The sequence below is a fragment of the Neovison vison genome, chromosome 12 (assembly GCF_020171115.1).
Source record: "Neovison vison isolate M4711 chromosome 12, ASM_NN_V1, whole genome shotgun sequence".
Taxonomy (NCBI): domain Eukaryota; kingdom Metazoa; phylum Chordata; class Mammalia; order Carnivora; family Mustelidae; genus Neogale; species Neogale vison.
The window spans coordinates 53549000-53575415 of record NC_058102.1 but is presented as its reverse complement, the minus strand read 5'-3'; the positions used below and the strand labels follow the sequence as shown (position 1 = coordinate 53575415).

The 26416-nt window shown below is 37.3% G+C and overlaps 1 protein-coding gene across 5 annotated transcripts in view; it reads right to left on the bottom strand.

The window, feature by feature from the left end:
- Positions 1 to 24170, bottom strand: part of CLEC2D (C-type lectin domain family 2 member D) — a 32489-nt gene extending 8319 nt beyond the window's left edge. For 2 of the 5 annotated variants that reach the window (XM_044226807.1, XM_044226806.1), the window contains exons 1-5: positions 14045 to 14233; positions 9736 to 9849; positions 8319 to 8503; positions 2834 to 2937; positions 1125 to 1290 (exon numbers count right to left, since the gene is read on the bottom strand). In XM_044226807.1, the coding sequence (XP_044082742.1) occupies positions 1152 to 1290; positions 2834 to 2937; positions 8319 to 8503; positions 9736 to 9849; positions 14045 to 14102 (600 nt within the window). In that variant the 5' untranslated portion in view covers positions 14103 to 14233 and the 3' untranslated portion in view covers positions 1125 to 1151. Of the gene's footprint in view, positions 1 to 1124; positions 1291 to 2833; positions 2938 to 8318; positions 8504 to 9735; positions 9850 to 10060; positions 10131 to 14044; positions 14265 to 24038 lie in introns of those variants that run through there. The other 3 variants (XM_044226809.1, XM_044226808.1, XM_044226810.1) reach the window with 3 other exon arrangements.
- Positions 24171 to 26416: the final 2246 nt, after the last annotated feature.

Below are 26416 nucleotides of genomic sequence, written 5' to 3'. Positions count from 1 at the left end.
TGGAACAGAATAGAAAACTCAGAAATGGACCCTCAACTATATGGTCAACGAATTTTTGAAAAAGCAGAAAAGAATATCCAATGGATAAGAGGTAGTTTCTTCAACAAATGGTGGGCACTTGCTGTGATGAAGACTGGGTGTTATATACATATATACATATAAATGATGAGTCATTGAATTATGCTCCTGCAATCAATATTATACTATATGTTAACTAACTAGAATTTAAATAAAAACTTGAAACAAAGATGAGATATACAAAATGGAACATTATTCAACCATAAAAAATGAAATCTTGCTATTTGCAACAACATGGATGAAGCTACAGAGTATCATCATGTAGGTAAAATATGTCAGAGAAAGACAAATGCCATTTTATTTCACTCATATGTAGAATTTAAGAAACAAATGAGAAAGGAAAAAAGAGAGAAAGTGATAGACTCTTAAGTACAGAGGAAAAATCTGATGTTACGATAGGGGAGGTGGGTCAGTGGGTTGGGTGAAATAGGTGAAGGGGATTAAGGGTACACTTACCCTTTATTTTTATATATATATCTTTTGTTTGTTTGCTTCAGGTTTTTATTTAAATTCTAGCTAGTTAACACATAGTGTAATATTAGTAACATTAAAGAATGTTCTGAGAGTGTAATAAGATTAAGAAATTAAATAGAAAGAAAACTTCTTCTACTCATTTAATAAGTAATTCTAGAATGAAAACTTTTTGTCCACACAGAGTTTTAAGAGAAAATTTATAAACTTTATGATAAAATGCCAACTATATACAAAAAACTTTAGGTTCTAGTCCTGTCCTCTTTTTAAGAGCTTGAATCTTTTTTAAGTTTTTTTTTTCTCTGCAAAAATAGGTTTTTTCAAAAAAGGAAAAGGCAAAAAAAAATAGGTGTTTTGGTCTTTTAGGGTTTTTTGGAGGGGGCTGCTCTTTATTTTGTTTTTTGTGTTTGGATTTTTTTTGGGGGGAGTTGTTGTTTTGGTTTGATTTAGCTTTATTTAAGTAGGTTCCATGCACCACCCAGAACCCAAAGTAACAGAGAATCACCACATTAAAAAACTTGGAAAGAATAAAAGAATATTCTTTCCAATATGCAAAATGAGAAATAAAAACTCACTGGTATGTTATGATGAATATATGAAGATCAGGTAGAACTTTGTCTCTGCATCTGGACATACGTGTCTGGTTTGGAACAGATCCACTTCCTCTCTGTGTAATGCCTAGCACTGCTGGCACCTTTGTCATTCAAATAGGCACATTCTCCTCCTCCTCTGATAGGAAAACTGCAATGGAAGAAGCAAAGTCAATCAGCTGGCCACCAGATATTTCTCCAAAAGCAGAGAGAATAAAGACCAGAAAACAAGGAAACTGACATTAAATCAGCCTCTAAATGTAAGATACATTATACATGTCATCTCTTTAACACTAAAAATTACCCTCTGAGATCTATATCATTTCTTTTCATGGACAAAAACAACAACAACCAAACAAACCAAAACAACAGAATTTACCAAGATTCTTGTAACAAGTAAAACTAGGATTTATACCTAAATCAATGAAAATACAGGGCCCATGCTATTCTCACCTTCTTCACTTTGAGAAAGAGAAGAGGTAAGAAATGCTGTTATATTGCAGGTAATTTTTGTTGTTGCTGCTATTCTTGGGTCTTTATTTTCTCTTGTGGTGTTCATCAGCATTTAAATGGCCTGCCACAGACATCTCAATCAGCATTTAGACTATAAGTTTTTCCTCTGTACTGTGTGAAATTGTTTTCATGTGACCTGATTTGCCTACGGTTGAGACATGCTAGCCCTTAATAAAATATATTTTTCATTTCTGTGTGATGAACAATTTTCAACAACTGAATAGTTAACAATATATTTGCTCCTTTAAATACTTAGAGAATTAGGTGAAGTGACTATTATTATTTCAGTATTTCTGAGGAAGAAGTAAAGATTAAAACAAAATATTTAACAAGTTTCCACAATGTGCTAGGCACTACACATACAACAGTGTATAAACATAAGTTCTAACTCTTAAAACTTAGTATCTGTCCAAGATCAAAAAGCTAGTAAGAACTAGTTTTCAAAACTATGAATGTCCTACCTAGTGCCTTTTTCACCAAAAAAATGTGATATTTCCAATGCTGAAGTCTTTTTCATAACCTCATAAAGCAACTTTTCAAAACTTCATGTGCTCAGACAAGAAAACATTTAGCAGAACTGTCTGGATCCAAGTCTTCCAGCATTATCTGAAATTTTCCCAGTAATATAAAGACCCAATAGATATAAGATTGAGATTAAATTTGACAATGCCAAACTGTATTTGTGCTGACCATTATAATTATGATCTTGTAATGGATGCCATTACCATCACTCATCCCTATGTAAATGGTTGAATACTGAGGCAGTGATAGTTTAATATAATTTAACTTGCATTTATATAAGATTTTAAAGTTTAAGTAGTGCAGCCATATACATCAAAATCTCTGATTCTCACATCAACCCTGTGAGATCAATAGAGCAAGTACAATTAATTTTGTTGTAGAGGTAAGCAACATACTTAAAGATAGTGTGTAGTTTGCTCAACGTGAAAGAGTTGGTCAATGACACACAGGAGGCTGTTGTCAAGTTCATCATTCTACCATGCCACATGGTATTGGTTGGAGGAGGTTTCAAAACCTCTACCACCTACAATTTTTCACTTTATTCCTTTATAACTAATCCTAAAATAAAAATTCTTAGAGGATATAACTGGAGAATACATTTGATTTCATGCAAAGTAAATTCAAATACAAATAGTGCTATCATATCTTTCAGAACTTACCAGTTGCTCCATTCAGTGCCATTTATCAATTTCCACGGTTGGCCTAGTTCTCTGCTGAGCCCAATCCAGTGGTCATAAGGGCCTTTATACCTCAGTAGGAAATTCTTTTAGAAAACAAAGATGATATGCATTAACCTGTCATTCTCTGACCTCTCCCAGAAGAAGTGTTGCTTGTATTCTATGTTCTCTTTTTTAAATATTTTATTTACTTATTTGACAGAGTGAGACACAACAAGCAGGAGTGGCAGAGGGAGAGAGAGAAGCAGACCCCCTGCTGAGCAGGGAGCCTGATGTGAAGCTCAAATCCAGGACCTCATGATCATGACCTGGGCCACCTAGCAGCACCTCTATACTATATTCTTAACTGCTCTTAGGATTTTCTCCTTTTTAATTTTATATTGTTTTATAATACATAGAGACTAGATATGCTACAGCAACATACACACACAAATATTAAAACTAAGAGAAATTGCTGATAATTTGTTCACTTTTAATTCAGCATAGTGCTACTTTGTATTAATAATCCACAATTTGTTTATCTGTTATATTATTGGTTTCCACCAGTATTATTTCAAGTTTGAAGTTATTATAAATGTTGTAATGACATTTTTGGCACCTGTCCTGGAATGGATGATCCAGCCACAGTGGATACTTATTGTCAATTGTACTAAATGACACCAAACTCCTTTTTTATGTCATTGTAAGAAATTACACTCACACCAGCCTTATAGGCCTGTTTTCCATGCTATACATCCTTGTTAACAGAGTATTTTTTATTATTACAAATATTAATTTCACTATAATTAAATGTGTGATTTTCCCTTATGATTAGTGGATTTGTGATTTAATGATTTCTTAGGAAAATTTTTACTCTTTTGAAGTCATAAACATATTTATTTTTGCTTTTCCTTGAGGTATACAGTTGGGATACTGACTTTTATATTTTTTTTTCTTTAAGGTATGCATTTACAGCTCTGAATTTCCTTCTTATATTGCTTCTACCACATACCATGAATATGTTGTGTTTTCATTTCATTTGTCTCAAGGTATCTTCTAATTTCCCTTGTGATTTCTTTTTTTTTTTTTTTTAAGATTTTATTTATTTATTTGACAGACAGAGATTACAAGTAGCAGAGAGGCAGGCAGAGAGAGAGGGGAAAGCAGGCTCTCTGCCGAGCAGAGAGCCCGATGCGGGGCTCAATCTCAGGACCCTGGGATCATGACCTGAGCTGAAGGCAGAGGCTTTAACCCACTGAGCCACCCAGGCACCCCTTGTGATTTCTTTTTTGTTCACTGGATATTTAACAGGGGGTTATTTAACTTCAACATATTTCCACTTTTCTTTCTGTTGTTGATTTCTAATTTCATTCCACTGTAACTGCAAAAAGAACCTTATATGATTTCAATCTTTTCAAATTTACTAACTTGTTTTGTGGCCTATCATATGATCTATCCCAACAAACATTCCATGTGCACTTGAGAAGAATATGTGTTCTGTTGTTGGGAGGAGTTTTCTGCATGTCTTCTACATCTAATTGGTTTACAGAACTGTTCAAGACTTCTATTTCCTCACTGTTCTTCTCTTTGGTTGTTCTACCCATTATTGAAAGTAGAATCATGAAGTCTTCAGCTATTATAATAGAACTATTTCTCATTTCACTTATGTCAATTGTTCCTTCATATATTTGGGGCCTGTGTTATTAAGGTACCACAAGTTTATAATTGTTAGATCTTACTGTATCAAAATTTGTACCAAGATATAATATCCTTCTTTGTGTCATAAACTTTTTTGCTTTTGTCGATTTCATCCAACAAGAATCTAGTCACACAGCTCTATTTTGGTAACTATTTGCATGTAGTATCTTTTTTTTTTTTTTAATTTTTTTTTAAGATTTTATTCATTTATTTGACAAACAGAGATCACAAGTAGGCAGAGAGGCAGGCAGAGAGAGAGAGAGAGAGAGGAGGAAGCAGGCTCCCCGCCAAGCAGGGAGCCCGACGCGGGACTCGATCCCAGGACCCCGAGATCATGACCTGAGCTGAAGGCAGCGGCTTAACCCACTGAGCCACCCAGGCGCCCCTGTGTGTAGTATCTTTTTCCATCCTTTCACTTTAAACTTCTTTGTGTTTTTATATCTATGGTGAGTCTCTGAGAGAGAACATACAGATGGATCTCGTTTTGTTTTCATCCAACTTCCAGTCTCCACCTTTTAATCAAATAGTTTCATCCATTTACATTTAATATGATTGCCCATAAAGAAGGACTTGCGTCTACCATTTATCTTTTTTTTTAGTAGGTTCCACTCCCAGTGAGGAATCCGTATTTATTTTTTACACCTCTTATATGTTCTTTATTCTCTAATTTCTCTATTATTGTATTTTTTATTGAGTTGAGCTTTTGTAAGTGCCATTTTTATTCCCTCTTTCTTTTTCTGTATGGATTTTAGTAATTTTATTAGTGGTTACCTTGGGGGTTGCAGTTAACATCTTAAACTTATAACAATCTAGTTTATAGTATGAACTTGGTTTTAATACTGTATAAATATTTTGCCCCTATATTTCTCCAACATTGTCTTTATATTATTGTCATAGATTATATGTATATTATGTACATATATGTATATTATATGTATACATTGCATGCACATTAACACAGATCTATAATACTGTATTATGAATTCATCTTGTAAATCTTTTCTGAAAAAAGAGAAGTTACAAACTAATCCAAGAGTATAGCAATACTGGCTTTTGTAATTTATCTGTGTGGTTAACTTTATGAGTGTTCTTTATTATTTTGGCTCTGAGTTACTATCTAATGTACTTTAATTTCAGACTTTACAGTTGCTTAAGGATGGGTCTACTACTAAGAAAATCCCTTAGCTGCTGTTTGTCTAGAAGTGTTTTAATTTTTTCCCCATTCTGAAAGACAGTTTCAACAGATACAGAATTATTTTTTTAAAGATTTTATTTATTTGTCAGAGAGGTAGAGCATAAGCAAGGAGAGCAGCAGGTGGAGGGAGAAGCAGACTCCCTACTGAGCAAGGAGCCCAGGGTGGGACTAAATCCCAGGATCCAGGGATCACAACATGAGCCGAAGGCAGACGCTTAAACAACTGAGCTAACCAGGTGTCCCAACAGATACAGAATTATTGATTCAGCAGGGTCTTTTGCAGAATTTTTTAGAAAATATTTTATTTATTTATTTGACAGAGAGACAGATCACAAATAGGCAGAGAGCCAGGATGAAAGAGGGGGAAGCAGGCTCCCTGCCAAGTAGAGAACCCGATGTGGCACTTGATCCCAGGACCCTGAGACCATGACCTGAGCTGAAGGCAGAGGCTTATCCCGCTAAGCCACCCAGGTTCCCACAGCATTTTTTTTTTTTAAAGATTTTATTTATTTATTTGACAGAGATCACAAGTAGGCAGAGAGGCAGGCAGAGAGAGAGGAAGGGAAACAGGCTCCCTGCTGAGCAGAAAGCCTGATGCAGGGCTCCATCCCAGGACCCCGGGATCATGACCTGAGCCGAAGGCAGAAGCTTTAACCCACTGAGCCACCCAGGTGCCCCCAGAATTTTTAAAATATGTAATTCCACACCTTTCTGGCTTCTATAGTATCTCAGGATAAATCAACTATTAATCTTACTAAGGATCCCAGGTACCTGACTAGTCCCTCCTCTTGCTGCTTTCAAATTTCTCTTTGGGTTTTGACTACTTGATCTAATTTGTCTTTGTGGGGATTTCTTTGAATTTATCTTGCTTAGGGATTTGTTGAGACTCCTGGACATGTATATTCATCTCCTTCCTCAACTTTGGGAAGCTTTGGGCCATTATTTCTTTACATATTTCTCCTACTTCTTTTTCTCTTTTCTTTCTGAGATCCCTACAAGGCATATATTGAGTTGCTTGATGACACTACCATTCCTTCGGGATCTGTTCATTTATCTTTGGTTTCTTTTCTTTCTATTCCCAAACAGGATACATTCAATTGTGTTATCTTCAAGTTTGCTGATCCTTTCTTCTTCCTGTTCAAATATGCTTTTGACTCCTCTAGTGAGCTTTTCATTTCAATCATTGTACTTTCAGCTCGAGAATTTCTATTTTGTTCCTTTAATAATGCCTACTTTGTATTGATATTCTCATTTTATTTATATACCATTTTCCTGATTTCTTTTACTTTGTCTGTCTATGGTTTTCTTTAGTTCATTGACCATATTTAGGACAGTAGATTTTACATCTTTGACTAATATTTCCAATGACTGGGCTCCTTCAGGGATGGTTTCTGTCAGATATATCTCCCTGTGAATAGGCTATGCTTTCTATTCATCTTTATGCTTTGTAATTTCTTTGTTCAGAACTGTACATTATGGTATTTTATGTGTATTTTATATGTATTTATATACATATATTTATATGTATTTACATATATTTATATGTATTTATATGTATTTTATATGTATTTATATGTATTTTATGTGTTAACTCTGGGAATATAATTATTTTCTTCAAAGATTTTTGAATTTTGATTATTGAGATTTGGAGCCATCTGTTTGTGACTTTTCTAATAATTTTTGGAAAAAGTGTATTCCCAACTCTGTTTGGTCACTGAAATTTTTATTCTGTTATTTCTAAGGTCAGCCAGTTACCAGCCAAAGATTTTCTTAAATGCCTGGCTCCCAAAAGGGGGAAAAAAAAAACAAGTACAGTTTCTGTAAATCCCTTGGAAATCACTTCAGTTGGAAGGAGTTGAAGAAAAAATGGCAGCCCATCTCTGTATCTTCCCCTCAGCAATGAAAAGCAGCACTCAAAAATCAAAACACAGGGGCACCTGGGTGTCTCAGTGGGTTAAGCCTCTGCCTTTGGCTCAGGTCATGATCCCAGGGGATCCCAGGGGATGTTGGGCTTTCTGCTCAGTGGGGAGCCTGCTTCTCCCTCCCCTCTGCCTGCCTCTCTGCTGGCTTGTGATCTCTCTATCAAATAAATAAATAAAAATTTATTTTTTTTAAATCACAATATGTAACCAAAATATTTGAAGAACAATACTCTTATTGGCCATCCTGGTTCCAGCAAGTTTTACCAGGAATATGGTCAGAAGTATCCATGGCTCCCAGCCATGATGAAGTGTGGGGAATAGTAGCCACTGAGTGGGAAAGTTGAAACTCACTGGGATTAAATGAAATTTACTAACCTCTTCATTAAGTTATCCCTTGGATGGTACAAGACTCCAGAGTTCCAAAACAGTTACTTGAGGAAGTTTCTGCTAGCTCAATAGTTGTACAGATTTAGGTACAGATTCCAGGAGCCACTGCTCCTTTTCATTGCTGAGGGGAAGATACAGAGATGGGCTGCCATTTTTTTCTTCAACTCCTTCCAACTGAAGTGATTTCCAAGGGATTTACAGAAAGAGTACTTGTTTTTTCCCCCTTTTGGGAGTGAACTGGAGGGGTCGTTTTTATTTTTAATTCTAGGTAAAACTATTTTCTTACCAGTTCCTTGATGGTTTCAACTTGAACAAGATCAGCACCATGTGAGTCACAAAACCTCTGGCTGAATGTCCAATTCTTGAAGTCATCAGAAAAATAGAAACACTTTCTTTGGAAACCAATCCAGCTTTCTGGGCATGCAGCTTCAAGACACTCTGATGATATCCGATGCAATTTTCTACCAGTTACTAAAAATAAAAACAACTTGCTTTTATATTTTCCTATATATATTATCAAGTGCTTTCTAATACACTTTTCAATGGTCATGTGAAATACTAAATGTATTATCTTTCTTTTTCAAATGAGGAATAAAATTCTGAAAGTCATTGCATACACTACATAATAAATGTCAAAGCTAAGGTTCAACTAATGTCTTAGTGGGTTGATTGAAAAAAGAATTAATAATGCCTTAAACTCTGGACTACTGTTACCTTTCCTTAATGCCAGGTAATCAATAGCAACATTTTATCAGCCTTAGAGAACAGATAGTTCAAGAGCTCTAGATTCTTTCCTAAATAAAATGAGGGGCAGGGTATAGATATCTTTTGTGAATAAGGTTTCTTGAGATGAAATCACCAGATATATGACTAAATAGTCCTATGAGGATAAAGTCAGTGATATCATAGGGAATGATGGAAAATAACAGCCCCCAGTCCTATTCCTATGTGACAGGATTATTGAAAGGCCAGAGAGGTCTATATTTTGTAAGCCACCATGTTTTTGTGGTCCTCTCTTCTTTCTAATATCATCTCAGCCTATGTCCTCACTAACATATTATTTAAAATTACTGAATTCTTGGCCAATATTCAAACATAAATACAATTTCATAAATCATACACACTCAGCTTATACAGCTCTATTTTGATGTGTCCTCCATAAGGATCTGCACACAATACCTTTGCAGTAATTTTAGTTGAAAATGTAATTTCAATTATATTGTACACCTGAAACTAATATAATATTATATGTCAGTTATAGCTAATTTTTCACACATCCTTAATCCAAAGAAAAATTTTTAAAAAGAAAATGTAATTTGAGAGTAAATTTATATATAAAATATACAAAGTATATAATTACATGTTTGTAAATAAAATATATGAGTATATAAATATATATATGTATACCCGTAGAGTAAAACTACATGATAAAAGGCCTAGCAATAATATAAATTAAAGCACAATATGGTTGGAAACTGGGTTCTACCTTATGCAGGCTCTGGTCCTTCTATTAAGCTTGCAATAATATGACCTCTATATTACACAATTAAAATCAAAGACCCAACTTACAAGGTAATTAGAATTTAACTCAGTGAAATTTTTTAAAAATTAGGAAGTGTAAATAACAGGAAAATTATCTATAAGTCCTCTCTTCTTTTGGAAAGTGTACTTCTCTAGATGAACAAAGATTACAATTCACTTACCTAACAAACCCACTAGTATTGCAGTCACTGTAATTATAAGCAATATGATTATGGATAAAACCAACAGTCGATTCAGAGTATTGGTAATAGAATGCTTCCTTGGATGCAGATTACCTGGAAAAAAACATAATTAAAAATGTGTTTTTGTTTTTGTTTATATTCAATGCAGAATAGACATCAGGCTAGTAGAAGAATTAACCATCAAAATGCTAGTTCCACTCCATTCCTTTCCACTAGAGGGGGCAATTGTCCTGTTATTTTGTGAATTTGCAATTTTCGTTCTTGATTTAATTGTTCACAGAAATTAAAATTGATCTTAACATACAACCCATGAACAGCTTTGCATGCCTCCCAAATACTAAATACAAATCTCTGCTGCTTCCAGTCCGCGACGAGAGAAGAATTAGGCACACACAAGTCAGCAGCAAAAGACTGGGAGCAGGGGACAGCAGTCGCAAAGGACTGCTGCCCCGAGCGACTCCACCATCTCACTTTTATTGGATAGAAAACAATAGCCAACAGAATGATCGACGGTCAAACGTTAGTCGCGTCTTGCCTGCAAGCAAGGAGGAGAATAAAGTTTATAGTTAAACAAGCACATTCAAAGGACTCATCTAACTAACAACGAGCACTTCTGGGAAGAGAAAGGAGCGATAACGGAAAAGGGAAGCAGGCGGTTTTCGTTCCACCCTGAGCTGACCCGGCATTCCCCGGTGCTCGGCTTCCCTGAAGCGGGGGGGGGGAGTTCCACCCTGGGCGGGCTGGGCAGGCCGGGCGTTCCTGGCTGCCCGGCTTCTGTGAAGGGGCGGCCTTCCGCCCTGAGTGAGCCAGGCTTCCCCAGCTGCCCAGCTTCACGGTGGGATATCGTCCTTCTCCCCAAAGACCTGTTGCCAGGTCTAAATGTCTTAGGCCATATCTAAATGTGCTTGGTAACTAGTAAAATCCTCCAGGGGTTACAGCTTAAGTAACAAATTGTTCCGAGGGGCAGCAGCAAATCTCATTAAAGTTCCAGACCCAGGTACCAATTTAATAGAAATACAAGAGATAGAGAATCACGTCAATTAAAAAACATTCTACGTAATTCTACATAGTTAATTATCTTGCATCTTAAAGAAAAAAGTAAAAAGCAAATTTTAAAAAGCAATCATGGGGGAACTTTTTTTTTTTTAATATTTTATTTATTTATTTGATAGAGAGAGATCACAAGTAGATGGAGAGGCAGGCAGAGAGAGAGAGAGGGAAGCAGGCTCCCTGCTGAGCAGAGAGCCCAGGACTTGATCCCAGGACCCTGAGATCATGACCTGAGCCAAAGGCAGTGGCTTAACCCACTGAGCCACCCAGGCGCCCATGGGGGAACCTTTTGATTAAAAATGAACTTAAAATGCTTTCTTTTTTAAGTCAAAATTAAAGTGAGATAATGATTCTCCTAAAAGTCAATTTAGTTTGATTCAAGAGAATGCCTGGAGGGCCTCTGAACTTGGTAGCAAGCTTCTTTCTCTGACAAAGACAGTATTTAATTAGGATGCTCAACTTAGAATAATTCATTAAGCTGTGTATTTGTTTTGTACAATTTTCTACATTTGCATTGTAGCTCAAAACATTCTACATTATCTAAAACCTCTTGTAAATTTTTTAAGATTTTATTTATTTACTTATTTGATAGAGACACAGCTGAGAGAGGGAGCAGGGGAGTGGGAGAGAAAGAAGCAGGCTTCCCACTGAGGAGGGAGCCCCACGCAGGGCTCGATCCCAGAACCCTGGGATCATGACCTGAGCCGAAGGCAGACACTTAAGGACTGAACCACCCAGGTACCCCCAAAACCTCTTGTAAATTTTAAAATCATGTAAAATTTAAATCATTGGAACTTCTGACTCCATCTCTTGGCTACCACACACTCTCTTAGCTCCTTCATCTAGAGATGTTCTTGGCTAAACAGGCATATTTCTCTGTAACATTCTATCCACACTAGGGACACCTGGGTGGCTCAGTTGGTTGGGTGACTGCCTTCAGCTCAGGTCCTGATCCTGGAGTCCTGGGATCGAGTCCCACATCAAGCCCCCAGCTCCGTGGGGAGTCTGCTTCTCCCTCTGACCTTCTCCCCTCTCAAGCTCTCTTTCACTCTCTCTCTTTCTCTAAGATAAATAAAATCTTAAAAAATATATTCTATCCACACTAGAAAGCTTTTCATTAACGTTTACCAGATTGACCACTGGTTGATATACATGCAGGAAAGATGTGAATAACCCTACAAAGGATCCAAAAAGTGAGCTTACTTTGGAATCTAAGCAGACAGAATGCCTGAATTTAGCCAGAGTAATTGCCTGCTAAAACCAAAAATTTAAATAAAGTCAAAAGTCTCACAACAAAATATTCATTCAACATGTCCAGAATACAGTCCAAAATTACTCAGCATATGAATAACCATGAAAATTTCAACTTCCATGGGAAAAGACAATCAAGAGAAGCCAATGGTGAGATGATACAGATGTTGGAATTATCTGACATATACCTTAAAGCAGCTGTTGTAGAAATACTCATAATACCAAATGAATAAAGAAATAAATGAAGTCATTTAACAATAATTAGGAATCATCTTTTCCTCATCTGAAATGCCTTCTCTCTAAATTGATTACTATTTCTACCAAAGACAAAAATATTTTTTTTCACTTCAATTTTTTTCACTTCAATTTTTCCCAACTGGTACAAAATACTTTTTTTTTTCACTTATTAAGTCATCATGTAAAGCCTCAAATACAAGGGTTTTTTTCTTAAGATTTTATTTATTTATTTGACAGAAAGAGATCATAAGCAGGCAGAGAGGGAATCGGGGGTTTGGGGGAGAAGCATACTCCCTGCTGAGCAGAGAGCCTGATGTGGGGCTCTGTCTCAGGACCCTGAGATCATGACCTGAGCCAAAGGCAGAGGTTTAACCCACTGAGCCACCCAAGTGCCCACAAATACAAGTTTTTTGTTTTATATTTTTAAGTTTCAAGCCTCGCCGGGCGCCTAGGTGGCTCAGTGGGTTAAAGCCTCTGTCTTCAGCTCAGGTCATGGTCCCGGGGTCCTGGGATCCAGCCCTGCATCAGTCTCTCTGCTCGGTGGGGAGCGTGCTTCCCCCACGCCCCCTGCCTGCTTCTCTGCCTACTTGTGATCTCTGTCTAATAAATAAATAAAATCTTTAAAATACAAAGTAAGATAATTCTATTTGAATGCTCTATTGTTTTTCCTTTGACTTCTGTTTATGTTTTTTATTTGTTAAACTCTTTATTTAAACTTTCCTTTTTAATTCTTTCTTTCCTATGAGATTTCATTATAGATTTTTTTACCTTACTTATTTTTAAAGATATTATTTATTTATTTATTTATTTAAGAGAGGGAGTACACGAGCTGGGAGAAGAGGCAGAGGGAAAGAGAGAAGCAGACTCCTTGCTGAACAGGGAGTTGGATGTGGCGCTCAATCCCAGAATCCTGAGATCATGACCTGAGCCAGGGCAGACACTTAACTGATTAAGCCACCCAGGCATCCCCCTTTTTGCCTTATTTAATAATGATAATACCATATGTCAATATAACACTTTCAACTATGTATTGCTCTTTTCAGTAAAATTATTTTTTAATAATTAGTAAGTGTATAATAAATTAAATTTATATTTATAATAATATGAATAAATATTTAAAATAATAAATAGAATTAATATTAATATTGATAAAATAATGTTAATGAATAATTTATAATAAATAATGAATTTATTTAGTTAAGAAGAGAGAGACACTCTTAAACAGATTCCATGCAGAAACTGGAGCCCAGTGTGGGGCTCCGTCTTATGACCCTGACACCATGACCTGAGCCAAAATCAAGAGTTGGGTGCATAACCAACTGTACCGCCCAGGTGCCCCCCAGTAAAATTAATTTTATTGTTTATTAATTTTTAATTTCATCATTTAATGTTTAATTTAATATTTTAAATTTTAATATTTAACAGCTGGTTGATGGGTTATTAATAATATTAATATCGATAAAATAGTATGTGTTTCAGTGATATTAATTTTTAAATACTTATTCTCAATCATAAATTTAACCTGACCCCCATTCTCTTACAACTTTCTCTAATAGTTCTCTCTCCTTACTTGTTAGGACAAGTGCACTTAAGTAACTGCATAGTTTTACAAAAATTATAAACTAATTTATAAACTTCAGCACTCCACCTCTCATCCTTGAAAAGTCCCTGTGCAGAAACTAGATCCCATCACTGCTATAATCTTACCACCTCAGTGCCCACATTCATGACATACAGTCCAGCTTCTTACTTGAGTCTGTCAATTCCACTGTCTCACAGTCTTTCTTCAGTTGATTGCCATCATGCATTTTGTGCTCAGTTTTTACAGAATAGCTCCCTCAGTTGGCAATTTCATCTCCAGAATGTGACAAAAACGAGAAAAACTCACATTCTGGTTAGAACTTCCTCTAACTGAAGCTTTGGCTTCGGTTATACATGACTAAAAAGGAAAGAGAAAAAAGCCATGCTGAAAACCACTTGCTACAGCAAATGCCCCTTATGGTTCTCAGCATAAATGTGGTAACTCTCAACTTGTACATCGGCAGAAGTAAATATAAATTTCAGGTTTATCCTCTTTTCATTTTTTCATGATTTTGTTGTCAAAGAGGACAGAAAGTAAACCTTGATAAATTTCACATTTTCTTGGAATTCCTATACAGATGACAGAACTAATAATGATACTTTTACTATTATTCTCATGGTGTGATAACATAAAACTATGGTTTATTGTCCCTTACCATGATACAGAAGTATGGATGAAAGACTTAAGTATCTGTTCTCATTTAATTAGTACAACTAAATAATGAGGCTAATATTACCATTTTTATTTTAAAATAAGCTTCTTGAGTAAAGACTAATTTGTCTTTAAATTCACAGATACTGACAGACTACTTTGATTTGGAAATGATTCTAAATCATTTAGAGTGATTTAGAAACTACTTTGTAAGTTTAAGACCCTACATAGTCAGTAAAGGTCAAATGTTGATTCCCCTGACTCCTCTGACATTTATACATTATACTCCTCATACACTCATAAAATCTCAGTTTCTATTCCTGTAACAGCTCCTCACTATGAGGAAAAGAAACAGAAAAATTAGTTCTTACAGTCATGATGATGTGTTAGCTGAACAAAACAGTGAGGCTGAAATGGCAGAAGGGCTCCAGTTGAAGGAAACTGTGTTCATCTATGCCCAAAGAGAAGAGAACATGGAATGTAGCCGAGAAACCTCCTGATATTTAAGATGGCTGGAACACAAACTGTGAAGGGTGAAACATGAGAAAATAACTTTCTAATTAACTCTATACTAAACTATGCATTTCATGACTTCTAAGCCCTAAGATCTTGTTCACTTTCTTATGAAACCCTGTGCTGACACCATACTTAAGATACACTGGCATGTTTTTTGCATGGTGAAAGGACAGAGGACACAGAGAACTATTTTAATTTCACTTAGGAAAAGGATTTTTCCTTTTCTGAAACAAGATTTTTTTTTCTAAAATTAGGCATGTATTTAAGAGACAGAAATAAGTGACTAATTATCTGTGAAAATAAAAAAGTTTCTTCAGGGCTATTACTAGTCAATAGAAAAAACTACTCCAAGTGAGTAATGTAAAAGTAATTTTAGGACACCTGGGTAGCTCAGTTATTAAGTATCTGCCTTCATCTCTGGTTATGAGCCTGGGGTCCTGGGATCGAATCCCATGTCAAGCTCCTTCCTCAGCAGGGAGCCTGCTTCTCTCTCTCCCACACCCCTGTTTGTGTTCCCTCTCTGACTGTGTCTCCTTTCTCTGTCAAAAAAATAAATAGGGGCACCTGGGTGGCTCAGTGGGTTAAAGCCTCTGCCTTCAGCTCAGGTCATGATCCAGGGTCCTGGGATCGAGCCCCACATCGGGCTCTCTGCTCAGCGGGGAGTCTGCTTCCTCCTCTCTCTCTGCCTGCCTCTCTACTTGTGATCTCTGTCTGTCAAATAAATAAATAAAATCTATAAAAAAATAAATAAATAAAATCTTTTTAAAAAATAAATAAATAAAATAAAAGTACTCTTACCAGATTTTGTTTTGTTGAAACACATCAGTGATAAAAAAAAAAAAATTATACAAAACAGCAAAATCTCATGAAAATTATTTAGTCTTACTTGAACTCTGCCCCACTTTTCTTGGTCTTTCTTCTAGTTTCAGATAACACCATTTCCCTCAAGTGCAGAACACTGGCCAGAGATTTTTCTGATAGTCCAGTGCCTACATTTAAATATTTTGATATGAAGTGTTTTTGTACCTCTGTGAAAATTCAATTGGTCATATTTGTATGGGCCTATTTGTGAGTTCTGTATTCCGTTATATTAATCTATGTGTCCAGCACTCTGAAACTATTGTTTTAATGATCTTACATCATATAGGAGGATTTCCCCACTTTATTCTTCTTTTTAAATATTGTTTTTAGCTTTCCTAAGGCCTGTGCCTTTCCATTTGAATTCTGGAATAAGACTGTTTATAATTTATCTCTACAAAAATCCTACTGGGATTTTGATAATTGATAAAAATTACATCAAACCTATAGATCACCTGCAGTCTCCAAATCCATGAACACAGTATGTATCTCAATTTATCTAGGTTTTCTTTTACTTTTTATCAACACTTTATTTTTTAAGATTGTATTTATTTAGACAGAGAAAACACACATGCACACACAAATGGGAAGAAGAGTAGAGGGAGAGGGAATCTCAAGCAGATTCCCTGCTGAGCGTGCAGCCCAATGGAGGTCTTGATCTCACAAACCTAAAGTCATGATCTGAACAGAAGTCAAGAGTTGGACGCTTAACCTACTGAGACACCTAGGTGCCCCTTTCATCGGCATGTTAAAATTTCATCATTCTTATCCTGAATGTTTTAGTTTTTTACATCAGTATTTCACTTTCTTTGGAATGACTGTGGTTGCTATTGTGTCTTTAATCTGTTATCACATGTTAATTGCTAGTATATAGAAATGTGATTGATTTTTGTATGTTGAACTTGTATCTTGCAAACTTGCTGAGATCACATTAGTTCTAGGAAGTCTTTGTTTTGTTTTCATTTTTCTCGGGTTTTCTATGTAGACAATCCTGTGATCTGCAAATAAAAGGAGTTTTAATTCTTCCTTTCTATCCTATATGTCTTGCTTATTTTTGTTTGTTCATTTATATTTTTGTCTTATAGCACTGCCTAGAATTTCCACTATGATGTTAAGTGCTGGTGGTGAGATAGGACATAATTCCCTTGTTCTCAATAACAGGGAGAGAGAATTTAGTCTTTCACCATTAAATATGAGGTCATCTGTATGTTTTGTATAGATGCTTTTTATTGAGTTGAAGTTCTCCTCCCCCATCCCTAGTTTTCTAGAGTTTTTATCAAGTTCTTTCCCTGGTTCATGGTATGATAGATGAGTTTCCATCGTATCCTAGATATTCTGTCTGTTATGTTTGGAGACTCTGGGAACTATTCATTTTCATTTTAGCAGGCAGTCACCTTTTTTCAATTTAGCATGCATGTTCTGGCCCACTTTTGTGATCTGTGTTTCCAGTGTGAATTTTCAGAGGTTTTACCATGCTATTTTGGCCTTGGCTTATTTGGTACCACAGGGGCTCTCCTGGCCTGCTGTGCACGGGAGCAGGAGTTTTCCCAAGCTGTTCAACCTGGTGCATCTAGCTGGAGGAAGGGGACCTTCAGCCCATAGAGATGAAGAAAGCTGCCTGGACTGTTGCTCAACACAGTACTAGAACTCTTAGCCTCAGCAAACAACAACAAAAAAATAAAATAAAAGGCATCTGAATTGGCCAAAAAGAAGTCAAACTCTCACTCTTCACAGAAGACAAAATACTCTATGCGGAAAACTGAAAGAATTCCACCCTATGTGAAAGAGTATGGAGGTTCCTCAAAAAATTAAAAATAGCACTACCATATTATTCAACAGCCTCACTTCTGGATATTCATCAAAAGAACTGAAATGAGGATCTTGGCAACATTAGCACTCCCATGTTCAGTACAGCACTATTCACAATAGCTAAAACATGGAAACAACCTAAATGTCCATCTGTAGATGAACTGATAGTGAAACCATGATCTATACATGTAATGGAATGCTGTTCAGCTTTTTAAAGAGAATGACATTCTGCAATATGTGATGACATGGATGAAACATGAGGACATTAAGTCAAATAAGTCAGCTACAGAAACATGAAGACCAAATGATTACATTAGTTAATCTAAAATAGTCAAATTCAGAGAATCAAAGAGCAGAATAATGGGTGCTAGGGGAAGGGGAGGGAAGGAAATGGGGAATTACTAATCAAAGACATAAAGTTTCAGTTAAGCAAGATGAATAAGCCCTAGAGATGTGTATGACTCTGTACCTACAGTAAAAGATAATGCATTATACTCTTCAAAATTTGTTAAGAGAGTAGACCTCAGTTAAGTGTTATTACCACAATAAAACAGAACTTAAAAAATAAAATTTAAAAACCCCAACGTCAAAAAACAAGATTTAAGTACCAGTATTAAATCTATTTCCTACGTTGACAAAATAATTGTGGTACATATCTTGTACCTTACTTTCCACTGCGCAAATGTCAAAATCTACTTCTATTTTATTTCATAATAGGAGAATTAGCATAATGAATGATAATCTTAAATGTCGCTAAATATAACTTGCATCATTGCTGTGTTATAGAGTCGATGTACTTTATCTCAAAGGTTTCTGGGTTATTTGCAGGAGAGATTATATCATTGTTCTACTTTACTCAAAATCAACTATGTCAAAAGACTATCAAGTATACCTCATGATACAGAAAGACTACACATGTTCTTAATCAAACTGGCCACAAACTATTAAGAGTATGATTTTTTAAAAATACACAAAAGAAAAATACATTCAACCAGACTAATTAATAGGTATTAACTACTAACCATCAGGGACTACACAAAGCACTGAGAACACAATCAGGAAGAAGTCACTGTGTTCTCTTCCTGGATGTAGCTACACTCTTATTGGGAAATAAGAAAACTGGTTAAGTAATAGCAACACAATATAATGTGGTTTCAGTTGGGTAAATAACAGCTATGAGAACACAAGCATGGGGAAGTTGAGAAAGTACATCCATGGTATGTATGTGTTGATGGAATGAAGATTAAGATGAGTTGGCCAAACTCCTCCATGGTTGCAGTTCTCTATTCACTCACCACACCCAAAGTTGATGCACTCTTTCAGAGAATTCATCCTCTGCACTGGAATTCAGGTCTTTGGAACTACAGCTGCTGATGTGACTATAATCCCAATCACTCATGGATGGCTGAGGCCTCATTCCTTCTCAAATTGCTAACACAGCAATGCAGCAATCCCTCCATACCCATGGGGAACACATTCTAAGTCCCCCAGTGGATTGTCCACAAGTGCAGAGAGTCCCAAGCCCTCTATATACTATGTTGTGTGGGGGGGGGTTTTGTACTTATATATACCTACCATAGAGTTTAAGTTATAAAATAGGCACATAAAATCTTAAATCTCTTAAGATGAACAACAATAAAGTAGAACAATTTTAACAACACACTATAATAAAAGTCATGTAGATGTCATTTTTCTATTTCAAAATATCTGATTATACTGTGCTCACTCTTCCTTTTGTGATGATGTGAGATGATAAAATGCTTATGTGATGAGAGGAAGTGAGGTGAATGATGTAGGCAATGAGATGAAGCATTAAGCTACTACTGGCCTTCTGAGGTGATCTCAGGAGGATTGTCTACTTCTGGACCACAGTTTAAAAAGGGTCCATGAAAACACAGGAAGTGAAACCATGGATAAGGGGTGACTACTATATTATTTCCAGTGAACACCACGGAGTTTCTGTACAAATTCTGGCTTGACAATTGCACCTTCTCGAGCTCTTCACAAGCTTGGTGTTTTACCCTACTAGGAAATTTACTCAGTATATAATATTCTCTCTCTCTCTCTTTTTTGGTATCAAGTTTGGAGAGCACAGGCATTTTAAAGATGGAAAGGAAAGGGAGACATAATTACATTATGTGGCCTTAATTATCATTAGGCGTTTGGGTTGTATAATGAGAGCAGAGGAGGAATTATTGAAAAATTCCATGCAAGCCAGTGACCTGATCATATATGTATTAGAATGATCACTCTGAATTTCAGTGGCATTTGACCGAATGAGTCAGAATGGTTTTAAAGTGGAAGAATGGGCAAGTTCTAAATTATGCAGACATTTTCTGCTATAAACCATGTACTTTTCAAGCTTGTTCCCATGAAGAAATGTTTTCCACATGTGCTTTGAATGAGTAATTCAACCAGTAATGATTTCTATCAGAAACTGATTTGAACAACTCACTGACTTCCTGCTGGGGGTAGTAGGAAAATGGAGATGAACTTAATGTCACTTAGATGTCTCCACACTGGTGGCAGAACGATTGCTGCTACTTTATTTTTATTTCCAGAGAGTTATAATGGAAGAATAACAATTTATTGAACATTTACTATGAGCCAGATACACTGGCAAAGACTTTCATCTGTTAGCTCATTTGAATCTTGTAACTGGGCAGAGCAACTGCTATCTTATCCTTACTTTTCATATGAAGAAACTCTACTTAAGGGCTTGATAATTGATCAAGGTCACAGCTGGTAAGAAATGGAATGACGGAAGAGTAGGGGACCTCATTTCATCTGGCCATTGAATTTAGCTGTATATCTATCAAACCACTCTGAACACCCACAAATTCAGCCTGCAATGTAGTAAAACATATCTGGAAGTCTACAAGTAGAAAAGTGACAGCTTTCTGCAATGTAGGAGGTTTGGAGGCCTGAATCTGTGGGGAGATATAGGAAGATGAATGGGGGGTAGGGGAAGTGAGGGCAGGCCTCCATGAGCCGGCTATCAGAAAGTGCTATAACACCAGAGCACAAAATCAGAAAACTTAGAAATCTGCTCTAGTGAGGTTCCCCTTTCTGAAAGGGGTTCAGGGCATGAAAAGGGCAGAATTCTAGGTGGGTCATTGTGGTCTCAGGATCTGAGGAGACACAGAATGAACGATGGTGCCTGAACGAGTAGTGTCCAAGCAGGGGAGTAGAAAACTGATTACTGTCAGTGAGCCCAGGAGGGGACTCTCAGCTCAAGTTGCCATAAACAGTGAGCTGGGCTGGTTGAGTGAGTGCTCTTTGCTTGAGCTCCCTGAAAGAGACTGGAATGCTCCAGCCATTTACCATCTCCCGGAGGAGCAAACTGGCTGTGCTCACAACTGGGCAACAATTCTTAGGGCAGTGCTGGCCCCAGAAGAGACAAGAAAGTGACACCCCACCTGAGTATATGCATACTCAGACCCAGTTTTAAGACAAATCTCTTTCCCAAAGTTGAGGCATTTGTGTTCTTGGGAAAGAAGGAAACCTGGGCCAGTTCCAAATATCTCTGCCTTCCACTTAATATACTAATGCTTCTTGAGAGCAGCTTTCATAAATTTTCAACCCAAGAAGGCCAAGGAGTTGGGGGAGGGAGAAAGGAAGACTGAGAACTAAGGGGTGGGGGGAGACAGAACCAGAACACCAAACACAGGTTTTCCCAACATTCCCAGGAACTCTACTACTCACTGCCCCCTTCCAAGCTCTGCACTCTTGATGAAGAGAGAAAGCTGGTCAGGGGTTCATGACATCTGGGGAAGACGTCAGGTCAGATTTTTCAAATGCCCTGGTCAGGGCAGAAGTTTACCAGGCTAGGGAGGTCCTGAGACCAAACTCAGAAAGAAACCCAGAAGCCATTTTCTTCTCTCCCCTTTTTTCCCTTTCTGGTGATAGTTCCTCTTTCACACCAATGGGGAACTCTGGACAAAGTGAAAGAATGCGGTTTGTGGGGGTGGAGGGGTCTTAGGGCTGCCAACCTCTGCATGTGGCCTGTCTTTCTCTCATCTGTGGCCTGGACCCCTCCAAAGCTGCAAGCCCCCTGAGCCCAGCGCCTCTGCTTCCGGGCTGCAACCACCTGTTCAGTCCATGAACAACAGCAGCTTCCCAGCACCCCCTCCTCCGAAGTGTTCACCCCCAGAGCGAGTTCTGGCTTTCAGTTTTATTTCCTGTGGCTTTCTGTTTTCTGAACAGCCTTTGAAATAGAAGAACAGAAAGCCAAAACTTCATAAACAGGAAGGCTAGCAGGTCATTGGTTTCCTTATACCCCCAGTGGGGGCATGTTACCCCGTTGCCCTTAGCACCTGTTTGGTGTTCTGGTGGACAGCCATGGACCAGAGGGAATGTCCATATCCTATGGTCCTGATTCGGAGCAGAGCTTCTTCCCAGGCCTGGGGACCAAACTCGGTCCCTGCCAGTCCCTGCTAGACACAGCAGATAAAATTTTGCTCAGGACTCAGCATCCTGGTATGGCCTGACCTATCAAAGATGGGGGCACGGCTCTGCCCCTAGGGTTAAGTCTCTCTCCATCCTGTAGATGGAGAGCATTTCTTTGGGGTGATTAGATTTCAAAGTTGAGGACGGCCCACAGTAAGATTTGTCCAGTTGGAGCAGTCTTTACGTATGTTCATATTGTTAAAACAAGACAGTAACTGCAGAAATCAGTCTTAGGTCAAGGACATTTTTCCCCCCCAGTGGACTATTTTAATCTCTGAGATTTTTTTTTAGAAGTTTCACCACCAGGTAATAATAAAAAACACATGACTTTGAAAGACATATTGCCAGTTTCTTAATACACTGAATACGCTTGGGGTGCCTGGGTAACTCAGGTCATGATCCCAGGGTCCCAGGATCCAATCCTGCATTTGGCTCCCTGCTCAGTAAGGAGCCCGCTTCTTCCTCTTCCTCTTCCCCTAGCCCTGGCTCATGCTCTTTCTTGCTTGCTCTCTCTCAAATAAATAGAAAAAAAATCATAAGAAGGAAAGAAAGAAAAGGAAAGAAAAGAAAACAGAAAAGAAAGGCTGGCAAAATACACTTACCCTATGGTCCAGCAATGTTGCTCCTTGGCATTTACACAAATTAATTGATTTAAAAACTGAGGTCCTGGGACATTGAGAAGCCTGCCCAAGCCTGTTTGGAGTAGCTATATTCATAAGTGCAAAAGTTTGGAAGCAGCCAAGATGCCTGTTAATGGATAGATGGGTAAACACAGGATGGAACAAATTTAGACTGAAAAAGAACTCCTGTAACAGATAAAATTAAAAGGGTAAGACATAATAAAGAAATGAAAAATAAGCTGGCAGCTTTCAACACAGAAAAGGAAGGTGAAAAATACCTCTGATATTCTTATCAGAAAGATAAGAATGCCCACTGATATCTGATAAAAGAAAATTGTTAGAAATATCATGATATAATAGTGACTCTGCAAACCAAGTCAACACAATTAGAAAGGGGTTAAACCAGAAAGGGAGACAAACCATAAGAGACTCTTAATCTCAGGAAACAAACTGTAGGCTGCTGGAGGGGAGCTGCGTGGTAGGGATGGGGTGGCTGGGTGATGGACTTTGGGGAGGGTATGTTGTATGGTGAGAAAAAATTTTTAAAAAATTATTTTATAAAAGTGATTCTTAAGAAAGAAAAGAGTTCTGACATGCATAAAATCAATATTCCTAAAGACTGGCCCACAGTAGAAAACAGCTAAGCATTAACAGAAAAAAAAAAAACTGTCCTGAAATAAGACAACTAAATCTGAGCATTGAATAAATAAATAAAGCACATCTTGGTAAAGCTTCTTATTTTTCAAAATAAAAATAAATACAATGGGTCATGCCAACCCCACCTTAGACTTTTCACAGTCACATCAAGGGCTGGAATTGATAATGTCAGCACTGTACGAGAAAAATACTGAGTGAGGCAAGTTCTTATATCCATTCAGTTCTCACGCAAATTAAAACCAAATAACATTAGGAACTTATTGAATACAATATACACAATATATATCTTTCTAAAAATAAACTACTTGATAAATAAATAGATCCAGTTGGATAGTTTACAATAAGGATCTCAGAAAAGATAAAGACATTGTATTAAATGAATGGAACTATAGATTCTTCACTAGGACTAATGATTTTATTTTATATGAAGTTTAAGCGCTACATATGATGATTAAACTGTGTACGATGAAATAATAAGGATAGTCAGAAGAAAGGCAGGTGAATCACTGAACTCTACCTCTGAAACTAATACTATATGTTAATCGAATTTAAATTTTAAAAAAGGAAAAAACAAACAAAAATAAAAACTTCCCTGTACAAACCTTTTACAACTGTCTTCATATTTAGATTTTGTCTGAAAGCCATTTCTCACAAAAAGAAAAAGTAAAAAGAAGAAAAAAGAAAAAGAAAAAAAGATCACCCCTGAAAGGATCTTTCACCAGCCTGGAAGGAGCCCTCCACCCTTTCCACGTGAACAACTACTTGATTGGTAGATGAGCACGTGGACAAAAACCTGATTGGGTGACAGGCGCGTGGAGGAGTAATCATATTATAATGGTCGCCAGAAGCCTGTAAAAACCCCTAGACTTAAGACACTCTGGTTGGATCACCTTCCTCTTCTGGGAGCTTTGCATAAATCGTGCTTTGCAGCCCACCATTTCTTCTGGTCTACTTCTTTCTTTGAAGCAGCGTGACTAAAAACCATGTGCACTAAAAGAAAAGAAATCCTACAATAGTAAAAACTAAGGCTAAACAACAATCGAAACTTTCATTACCTAAAAAAAAAAAAAAAGTAAATATAAGAAATGTAAATGTAACTGTATTCTTCCTCTGGCAAAGGTAGGAACTCATTTGATAGACTTTTGATCATCCAACAAATATGAAATTGTGAAAATTTAAATTGGAAAAGTTACAAAGTGACATAGCAACATAAAAATCCCTCATTTTGTCCTCTCTTAACATTTAAAACATGGCATCTATCCACGAACAAAAGTGTCGCTTTGGGAGTTTGTGTTTTCCAGCACCATACGCCAAGGGACTCAGAAGTCACACTCACCTAGGAATTGGGCAATGGGCAGACAGACCCCATATGGCTGTGGAACCAGGAGGATCCTGTTCACTGAATCCAATCCCTTTTGACCACAGTGCCTGGAAAATGCTGACTTGGGCAGATACTCACAGACACAAGAGTCTTTATAGAAGTTCCCGTTTCTAGGGGCGCCTGGGTGGCTCAGGTCATGATCTCAGGGTCCTGGAATCCAGCCCCGCCTGGGGCTCTCTGCTCAGCAAGGAGCCTATTCCCCTCTCACTCTCCGCCTGCCTCTCTGCCTCATTGTGATCTGTCTATCCAATAAATAAATAAAATCTTAAAAAAAAAAAAAGTAGTTCCGGTTCCTAGAGAAAAAAAAAAAAAAAAAAGACAAGAAACACCAGTCCTACGAACTGCGTTCTAGACTCCAGTAGGAAGTCTGGCCAAGAACTGCTGGGAAAACTTCACCTGTGGATCCACCCCAACTGGTGTCTAGGCACCCCCAAAGCCCTTAGCACCAAACCCACACTTACCCCCAATTTGTAGCTGGCTCTTTATGTGCACTCCTTGGGAGGGCAGCAAGAGGAAACTAGATTAGACACAGTATATGCAGAAAACAAGTTAGGTTTTGAGGCAAGAGAGGAAACATAATCTTCAACTCTAGCACCACCCGCAGGAATAAAAAGGGAGGTTACCAAAGCCAACAGGCTCTGTTGGAAGGTGGAGAAAATACAAACTTAAGAATTGTGCCAAAATAGGGAACAAGAAGCATGGAGCAAGTATATCCTACGAGGCCAGAGAAAGCCTCAAAATATGAGCAGGAGCAACAGAAAGTACCTCTCACTTGAAGGCAGCTAGTAAAGATTGAAGGAAGTGACTGCTACTTCAAGTGTGAAAACAGCAATTAATCAGATTCCAAAAACTTTACTTCTGTAACATGATGGTGTATTAATCACTTAACCTTATTACAAATGTTAAAGAAAAAGAGTATTAAAATCAATTATTGCTACTATAATTACTTAAATACAAAATGTGTAAAGCGGGAAATTTCAATATTAAAAACGTAAAAGGAAAGCTAAAGGGGTAGAGTTTCTGTATGTTGTCTAAGTTAAGTCACTATCAGTATAAAATGCACTCATATCTATAAGATCTTTTGTGTGAAATCATAGTAGATTCACACAAACACACACACACACACACACACAAAACAACAAAGAGAAGGAAATCAGATCATGCCACCACAGAAAAATCACCAATTCACAGAGGTAGGCAGCAGATGAGGAAAAAAGTACAACTGAACTACAAAATAGTCAGAAAGCATTAATAAGATGGCATTATGAAGTCTTTACATATCAATAATTACTCTAAAAGCAAATGGAATTAATTATGTAATGAAAAGGCACAGAGGGGCCAAATGGAAAAAAGAAAAGAGGAAGAAGAGGAAGAAGGAAGAGGAGGAGGAGAAAGAAGAAAGAAGAAGGGGAGAAGAAGGAGGGGAAGGAAGAGGAGGGAGAGGGGGGAGGAAGGGGAGAGTAGGAGAAGGGAGAAGAAGAGGAGGGAGGGGAGAGGAGAGATGAGAAAAGAGGAACGGGGAAAAAGGGGAGGAGGAAGAAGAAGATCCAACAATATGCTGCCTATAAGAGACTCACTTCAGCTTTTGATAACACAAAT